Below are 9,090 nucleotides of genomic sequence, written 5' to 3'. Positions count from 1 at the left end.
TCTCCCCTCTACGATTACTCGTGTCACAATTACCCCTGTGTAGTCACAATTACTTCTGTGTAGACACAATTACCCCTGTGTAGTCGCACTTTATGTTGCGCGTGGTTCCCTACTTCAAAACATTCTATGAAATCTCCCTAGTTGGTGTCATTCGACACATTTTGTTTACCTGCTATCTTAATATAATCTACACGTGAGATCAAAATTAGTTTCCATGAACAAGCAATGACCAACTCCATGGTGTCAGTTTGCACTAGCACAGTTGCTCATTGTTCTATCATCTATTTTAGATAAGCAGAAATGTTTGCAAATTCTGACTCTGAGCCGACCAGTCCTTGTTTTAGCCCCTTAATGCCGAGCGCCAGACAGGGTAACAACAAGTACCATCTTTTAACGTCTTTTGGTATGACGCGGCCGGGGATCGAACCCCGGACCTTCCGCTCTCCGGGCGGACGCTCTACTACTAGACCAAGGAGGCTGTCCGATACATGAAACAACAAGCTATTGAAATATAGATGGTGTTTATATAACCACGTGTTGTCTCAAACATTCTGTAAATATCCATAACGTACGAATGTTAGACAAGATATTGCAAAGGGACACGTCCTTTGTAATTCTACTGTGGACGAGTCCCTGGTTAATGACGTATCCCAAATCTAACAAACATAAAATGTCTTCCCAAAGCCTTCCCGGACATGTTTTGTAAAGCGTGGAAATAACATAAGAATGTTGTTTATTATTGTGTCAAACAACACGCCGTAATCATTTACATACAATAATACATACATGTGTATATTCAAATATTGACGATAGACGGTGAGTTGTCCTGCTAAAATGACCTAAGAGACACATAAAAGCAAATAAATACATAAGCAAATGATTTTTAAAGTAAATTATATACATTAAAAGTACTAGAAGGACGTGTTATTTAAGAACATACAGATTCAAATGTAGTTTGGCCTACGTGGGACAAACTCCAGGGTCGGGCGTGGCACGTATTCACAAAAACTCTTCGTCCGTTTGTACATAGAGGATACAGCTGCGGCAAGCGATGGAACTAACGCGTCACACTGCATTATAAACACAGCTTGGTTAGTGGGAGACATACTCTAAAAAGTGCTTACAGTAAAGTGGCTTTGCAGCCTAATTCTGAGATCTGAATATAATTCATAATTGATCAAAAAGTGAGTTTCATCCTCAACTTCGTGATTATCATTGGATACTTCGTCCCGCCCCGTCAGCACGCTGATAGTTGTTCCGTAATTATCAACACTGACAACATGAGAAAATGCATATAAAGGTTATTAACATGTCATTACATCTGCAGAGGCAAGCACATCTTTTCCTTCAATTGAGTTCCCTGGGCAGATTCTGCTTTGACGCCATATATAAAACATTTCTCTATTTTGCTTGAGAAACACAGTTTAGTGATATAATTTTAACAGCTGAATGTGCACCCTCCATTAGTTCCGAATCTAAATTGACGTCAATATTGATTATGGTATCAGTACTTGAACATGACCCCATATGGACAAGGGACCCTAAAGCACGTCAAGCGAATCCCGCGGGTGTTGATTTAGATATGAACAGAATAAAACGAAAGATATTATCTAGGCGTTCAATTTCTAATCAGATGTGTTAGCCACATGTATGTTGGACTACTAATTATAACGTTTAAGTAAAGAATGTCAGTAAAGATAAAAGTAACATGTTGTGAGGTATACATAGAACTCCACGTCACATGGTAAACATTTTTCAGTCCACAAAGGCTCATTTATTCACCAAAGCATGGACTACAAGGACAACATGGCTAAAACTATACACTCGGGAAGTGTTGTAACCCGACGAACAAAGAGGCGTCGACATTTGGGGCGCTGCAGACAAGTAGGCGGAGTTATTGTGAGCCAGTAGCCAATAGCAACTCGTAACAGTGACACTGGGTTATCTAGACACACCTCAAGCAGGTCGATGTGGTGTTGGTCCAATCAATTGTACATAAACAATTAGCTATCCAATTTATATTTTCCAACAGCATCGAGTTCCAGGCGGCGATTACAACACCTTGCCTTCACCATCTTCCTCACTGAGCTCCGAAAACGATGAGGAAGAAGATCCAAGTCTAGACACTGTCCCAGGAACGACAACTCTCTCCCAACAAAGCAGGCAGTTTTCCAACAAGAAGCCTCCCTTTTCCTATGTGGCTCTCATCACCATGGCCGTCGAGAGTTCCACAACAGGCATGATGACTCTCAACGACATCTACAACTACATCGTCAAGAGATTCCCTTACTACCAAGACAACCAACGAAGATGGCAAAACTCCATCAGACACAACCTCTCCCTCAATGACTGTTTCGTCAAGGTACCCCGACCCCCAGGGAAACCAGGCAAGGGTAACCTGTGGGCTCTGCATCCTTCTTGTGGGGACATGTTCGGCAACGGCAGTTTCCTTCGTCGTTCTAAACGTTTCAAGTCAGGAGACAAACAGCGACAAGATGAAGCCACCGTCCAACGGCTCAATTTCTATGGCCATTCAGGTTTCTATGATCGTCAATCGCCATACCAAGGTTTCAACCCCGTGAGCCTTGTCCATTTACCCTCGGGACTGACCCAGACACACCCCTACAGCACAATAGGCAAACCGGACCCCTGTATCTCGACCATGGGATCTCCTACAGGCTACTCTCCTCCTACAGCCGGCTACTACAACGCCAGCAGCATCAACAGTTCTCTGACCGGCTCCCCTCTCTCCAGCTCTCCATCAGGAAGCTCGCCCCTGGGTAGGGCGTACATGCCTCCAGGGAGCTGCCCAAGATCCACTATTGATGAAAACCTCCATTACTGTGTGTCCCCACATCCACGACAGTCATTCAGTGCCGTACCCTCCTTCAGAAACCTGCAACAACATCCCTGAATAACAAGACAACGACTCTTGTACCTATAGTGCTATTCACATTGATTTGTGGAATTAGTGTTTTGAAAAATTACATACATTGCAGTTTTTAGTTTTTGCATACACTGTCCCTGTGGTTCGAATGTTAGTGATAATTATGTGCGTTATTAAAGTTAATATGCTGCAAACCGCCATGTCGTGTGTTTCTGATATACAGTAGTACATGTATGTATGTGCATGTAAAATTATGGGTGTAGGAAGGACGGTGTTTGAATGTCCCCAGAATGTGTCCGTTGAATATTTCTTGAATAATGCTTGTACATAGGTATATACTTGGAATATATGACAGACTAGGCTGGGAGAAGATTTATGAGTATTTTACATGATATGGAGGGAGTAATTCCGGATAGACAGTCTGGGATTGCTGTAAGGACAGGGCAAGGATTGTGTGTATGGAGATATACGATATGTGTGTGTGTGTGTGCGTCTGTCTGTGTGTGTGTCTGTCTGTCTATGTGTGTGTCTGTCTGTGTGTGTGTCTGTCTGTCTGTGTGTGTATATATATATATATGTCTGTGTGTGTGCGTCTGTCTGTCTGTCTGTCTGTATATATATATATATATATATATATATATATGTGTGTGTGTGTGTGTGTGTGTGTGTGTGTGTGTGTGCGTCTGTCTGGCTGTGTGTGTGCGTCTGTCTGTCTGTCTGTATATATATATATATATGTCTGTGTGTGTGCGTCTGTCTGTCTGTGTCTGTCTGTCCGTCTGTGTGTGTATATATATATATATATATATATGTGTGTGTGTGTGCGCCTGTCTGTCTGTGTGTCTGTCTGTCTGTCTGTGTGTATGTTATACTCATAATGAGGGGAGAAGTGAATTGCGGACTGGTTGTATATATGGATCACGTGACTCTAGTCTATAGGCATGCTTCCGGACGTGATTAATACATATTAACTTTTTCATCAAGTTACAGGAAAGTCACCCGGACCTATTTATGGCACTCCTACATGCATATAAGATGTAGAATATAGAAATAGCAATTGTCCAAAAGGCATAGAACGATGAAACCCTGAAAACAACGTCGTCTGATCCGGGCCGTGTCTATGTGACCCCCTTCACAACCCATGGTGGCGCTGAAGGCTGATAGACCGGTTTGAGGGAGACTATTTTCAGAACAATGTCCGGTTAATGTAAAATATTAATGCAGACTGTTAATTAAAGGCGGAAATCCCTGTCGATGTCACCTCGTCTGCAGATTACAACCAGCGATGCAGCAGACGGTCAGGTATGTAGTGAACCTGCAGGCCCTATAAGATGCATTAATACTACAAGTAATTATATCTATAATATTAAGCCCGAGAATCGGAAACTCGGGGAAATAATAACTACTGTGAAAACAACATAGGACGTCCCCCCTACCCCTAACAGGTGAGGTGAAATGGGGTTTAACGTCGCGTCCAAGATTATTGCACTTATATAGCGACGTGCATGTACGTGTGTGTGTTTGTGTGGCTGCTTGTACTAGTCCGGACTGATGCCGATTTATAGTGCTAGCTCACTGAGATACCATGCCGCAGTTTAACAGGAATACCCCACTCAGACACAGTATACTGACTCTGAGCCGACCAGTCCTTGTTTTAGCCCCTTAATGCCGAGCGCCAGACAGGGTAACAACAAGTACCATCTTTTAACGTCTTTTGGTATGACGCGGCCGGGGATCGAACCCCGGACCTTCCGCTCTCCGGGCGGACGCTCTACTACTAGACCACGGAGGCTGTCCGATACATGTAACAACAAGCTATTGAAATATAGATGGTGTTTATATAACCACGTGTTGTCTCAAACATTCTGTAAATATCCATAACGTACGAATGTTAGATAAGATATTGCAAAGGGACACGTCCTTTGTAATTCTACTGTGGACGAGTCCCTGGTTAATGACGTATCCCAAATCTAACAAACATAAAATGTCTTCCCAAAGCCTTCCCGGACATGTTTTGTAAAGCGTGTATAACACTGAATGGAAAGTGACAGTCAAAAGAAACGTACGTCTGTAAAGGAGTGGAGTGCCACACTTTCACAACAAACAACCATGAATCCATTATTTACCCCAGTTGGCCAGAGGTATGCAGGGACACCTAACGTTTATAACAAGCATTTGCATGGTAAACAACTTCGTCTCCAGTTGGGCGATAATCTTCTGGACATTCGTGTAAGTATCTGATTCGTAGAAATCAAAAACAGAGTATACAGTTTACATCTCACTCTCTCATACACACATTTCATTATCAACTCTGTGGACTGCATATTGAGGTGAGGTGAAATGGGGTTTAACGTCGCGTCCAAGATTATTGCACTTATATAGCGACGTGCATGTACGTGTGTGTGTGTGTTTGTGTGGCTGCTTTTACTAGTCCGGACTGATGCCGATTTATAGTGCTAGCTCACTGAGATACCATGCCACAGTTTAACAGGAATACCCCACTCAGACACAGTATACTGACCCCAAGCCGACCAGTCCTTGTTTTAGCCCCTTAATGCCGAGCGCCAGACAGGGTAAAAACAAGTACCATCTTTTAACGTCTTTTGGTATGACGCGGCCGGGCGGACGCTCTACCACTAGACCAAGGAGGCGGTCGCATGTTGAGATATAATGCGATAAACGGTCATTATTGTCTGTTTGTTTGTTTGTTGTTTAATGCCGCACTCAGCAATATTCCAGCTATATGACGGCGGTCTGTAAATAATCGATCCTGGAACAGACAATCCAGTGATTGCCATCATGAGCATCGATATACGAAATTGGGATACGATGACATGCATCAACCAAGCCACCGAGCCTGACCACACGATGCCGTTAGTCGCCTCTTACGACAAGCATAGTCGCCTTTTACGGCAAGCATGGGTTGCTGAAGACCTATGCTACCCCGGATCTTCACGGGTCACTTGTTTTGTCTCCCTAATGACAACATACTTATGGACAGATGTAAAGTATTGTCACAAGGCGTGTGTAATACTACATATGCTAAGCACGTCGTACATGCAGCAAAGAAAGTCCATTCAACACACGGTTACACACTTTATGTAACGATTTCAGAAACAAAAAAACATAAAACGTTTATTTCGCTTCAAGGTCTTAGCTATGACATATTGAAGGTACATGTGAAGATATAAAATGTGACACAAGGCAGGAGACAGACGTGCGACACCTATACTTTTAACTACAACACACTCATACGTTTAATTAAACATCTTGAGGATTTCTTTTACAAATTGTGCTAGTTTTCATTGTTCTAACAAACTTTAAGTATTTAGTAACATATCATGTATATTCATATGTAGAATATTCATGGACACGTCTTCTTGTTTCTTGTTCAGTTTAAAGAAAAATATAATGGCATGCAGTCATTAAAAATACTATCCTGTAAGATTGTATACCTTTACTATCCCAGAATAATATTCCGCACATCCACTGCTACTGACACAGATTGGATGTTGTTACTGCTGTTACATGTGCTGACAATGTGACAGAGCATGGTGTTGATTTGTTGTGATGTCTGTGAGTGTAGAGTCAACTCAATTGATGCACCATTAAATCTCCCCGTTACGATTACTTGTGTCATTTGATTGTGTCATTTCTAGGGGGGCACGGGTGGGTGGGTGGGGGGGGGGGGGGGGGTATGCCTGTAACCCTTATTTATTAATAATCATTTCTAACCTTCCATTTCATCAGGCCATAACAGGTGTTGACTGTGATGGGAAATGATCATTAAGCACCATATACCCTTACTTGAAAACTGACGACATTGTTTGTTCCTAAAAACAGAACAGGAAGATTCTTGTATTGTCAAAAGACGTGAATTAACAACATCACTCCAAGTTATGCCATGAGAATCAAGTTGCCCTAATTTGCAACAATTTGAAAGACGCGTCTTTTTTCAGAAGGTTGTATAGAGGGGGAATATAGAGAATAATATTCCGCACATCCACTGCTACTGACACAGATTGGATGTTGTTACTGCTGTTACATGTGCTGACAATGTGACAGAGCATGGTGTAGATTTGTTGTGATGTCTGTGAGTGTAGAGACAACTCAAATGATGCACCATTAAGTCTCCCCGTTACGATTACTTGTGTCTTTTGATTTCAAGGGAAGGGGGGGTGCTGAGGGAACAGCTTAATTTTATGTTAATAAAAAACTCAGGCTCCATCTGCTTAAAAAACTCTCGATCACAATATGGCCATCCTGATCAATACATTGTATTTGGTGTGCAAAGCCAACAATCCAGTGATTGACATCATGAGCATCGTTCCACGCAAGTGAGATCATTGACATGCACCAACCAAGTCAGTGAGCCTGACCGACCGATCCCCTTAGTCGCCTCTTACAGCAAGCGTAGGTTGCTGAAGATCTATTCTACCCCAGATCTTCAGGGGTCACTTTCATTATTACACGTGTGTGTTTATGTGTGTGTGCGCGTTGGTGGGTGTTTTCAGAGAATCGCGAATCCTGCTTGGGACGTTGTAGTTAATTGGGATTAACTGCCACCCGATTTCAGCACTAAATGTTAAGAATTCCAAACCGTAAGAATTAGTATTACGATCCCCTTATTCCTCAATTCCACCGTTCCTAAAGTTCCAGAGAAGCTTACCGTTTTCAAGTGCCCTTTACTTCAGAATAGACATACTGTCAGCCTGACAAATAAAGTTATTTCCAATACTGCAATAGCAACATGTTTACTTCAGGGGCCTCTGAGATGGAAGAATCCAAGAACAGGTTAAACAAGATTGCCGACAAACTGGAGAAAAGACACCGGACCCTCAACATCCTCCGAATCATTTTCTCCTTATTCGGCATAACTGGTAGTGGTATTGTTCTGTTTGGGTCAGGATGGACCTTCAAAGACTTTAACGTGTCCTCTCACATCAGCGTGGTAGGAGCTAGCCTGGCGCTGGTGGCAGGACTTGTCACCTTCTCTATCAAACTGGTGCGGGATTTCTACAACAACAGATCCATCAGGGACACAAGAGACGTGTTTCTGGGAAGAGGCAAGCATTCCGACATATACATAGTTTCTCAAGACACCAGCCTTGTAACATTATCTAAACCGACCTTGTGTGCCTTCACTGACTTGATTCTGGAGCCCGAGGAACCACTACGTACAGCAAGTTCCTTCCTACTGCTGTGTTGTGGTGGCAAGGTATGGCGAGCTGTGGAGGATGTGTTTCTGACTATTCTGCCCGCATGGATACTCATCAGCAGTATCAAGGACCTACAGAAGATTTTTTCCACTGTTGTGGACTCGGTGTCCAGTGGGAAGAACCCACTGGTGATCATCCCCAGTTTGATAACGAACAGTTCGTTAGTACCCAGCCACAAAGACACCTGGCTCTCACTCAACGACCTTGGAAAGGCAATGGAGGTGTTGGACAGCTGTTTGGCTTTTGCTTGCTTTTTTGTAAACGTTGCAACTTTGTTGTATTTCAGCTATAAAGTAATCATGTGGAGAGAGAAAAACAATGCTAAAATTGCAGAAAAGATTCGAAACTTGGACACAGAGATGCAACTACAAGCATTGGCAAGTAGCGAAGATGTGTTAGTTGAGCAATAATGGTGCCCAATTCCCATAAAACATTCATTTCTAAAGCCATATTATGCGTTGAAAATGGTCACTCAATTGATCATTACATACATGTATACAACTACTATCATCTTTTGAATTAGTATTAAAGTATACTGTTAATATTCCTTGATCAATCCCAGAAGAGATACCAGTACCTCATAATTTAGGTGAGGTGAGGTGAAGTGGGGTTTGCCGTTGTGTTCAAGATTGTCACATGTGTGTTTGTGTGTGTTTAGCTGCTTGTACCAGTCTGGACTAATGCTGATTTTATTGTGGTAGCCCACTGAGATACCATGCCACAGTTTAACATGAAAACACCACTCTGACAGTATACTGACTCTGAGCCGACCAGTCCAGTCCTTGTTTTAGCCCCTTAATGCCAAGCCCCTGGCATGGTAACAACAAGTACCATCTTTTAACATCTTTTGGTATGATGCGACCGGAATCGAACCCCAGACCTTCCGCTCTCCAGACAGATGCTCAACCACCAGACATGGATGCGGACTGATACTTGAGACTAAACTGGGGATGAGGTGGTCAGTCATGCTGCACAAACACGTTG

At 42.8% G+C, this 9,090-nt stretch overlaps 2 protein-coding genes across 3 annotated transcripts; both read left to right on the top strand.

Annotated features, from left to right (window-relative positions):
• The first annotated feature begins 2,061 nt into the window (after positions 1-2,061).
• On the top strand, positions 2,062-2,914 carry LOC124131470 (forkhead box protein B2-like). Its single transcript, XM_046494754.1, has one exon. It carries the CDS (start codon positions 2,213-2,215, stop codon positions 2,912-2,914), a length of 702 nt encoding a protein of 233 aa, XP_046350710.1. The 5' UTR covers positions 2,062-2,212.
• Positions 2,915-3,984: 1,070 nt separating this feature from the next.
• Positions 3,985-8,650, top strand: LOC125372362. Of its 2 annotated transcripts, none has more exons than XM_048382112.1 (2): positions 3,985-4,189; positions 7,651-8,650. In XM_048382112.1, exon 2 carries the CDS (start codon positions 7,662-7,664, stop codon positions 8,514-8,516), a length of 855 nt encoding a protein of 284 aa, XP_048238069.1. In that variant the 5' UTR covers positions 3,985-4,189; positions 7,651-7,661; the 3' UTR covers positions 8,517-8,650. The 2 variants fall into 2 exon arrangements, with proteins under 2 accessions (XP_048238069.1, XP_048238067.1); XM_048382110.1 differs by lacking the exon at positions 3,985-4,189 and adding an exon at positions 4,985-5,116.
• Positions 8,651-9,090: the final 440 nt, after the last annotated feature.

Source organism: Haliotis rufescens, unplaced genomic scaffold (genome assembly GCF_023055435.1).
Source record: "Haliotis rufescens isolate VD_foot unplaced genomic scaffold, xgHalRufe1.0.p SCAF_1, whole genome shotgun sequence".
In the NCBI taxonomy this organism is placed as follows: Eukaryota; Metazoa; Mollusca; class Gastropoda; order Lepetellida; family Haliotidae; genus Haliotis; species Haliotis rufescens.
This window is presented reverse-complemented; position numbering and strand designations above follow the sequence as displayed.

Bases quoted from the DNA above. Each gene is read 5' to 3' on its own strand.
- LOC124131470 (XM_046494754.1), top strand. From the start codon at position 2,213: ATGGCCGTCGAGAGTTCCACAACAGGCATGATGACTCTCAACGACATC.
- LOC125372362 (XM_048382112.1), top strand. From the start codon at position 7,662: ATGGAAGAATCCAAGAACAGGTTAAACAAGATTGCCGACAAACTGGAG.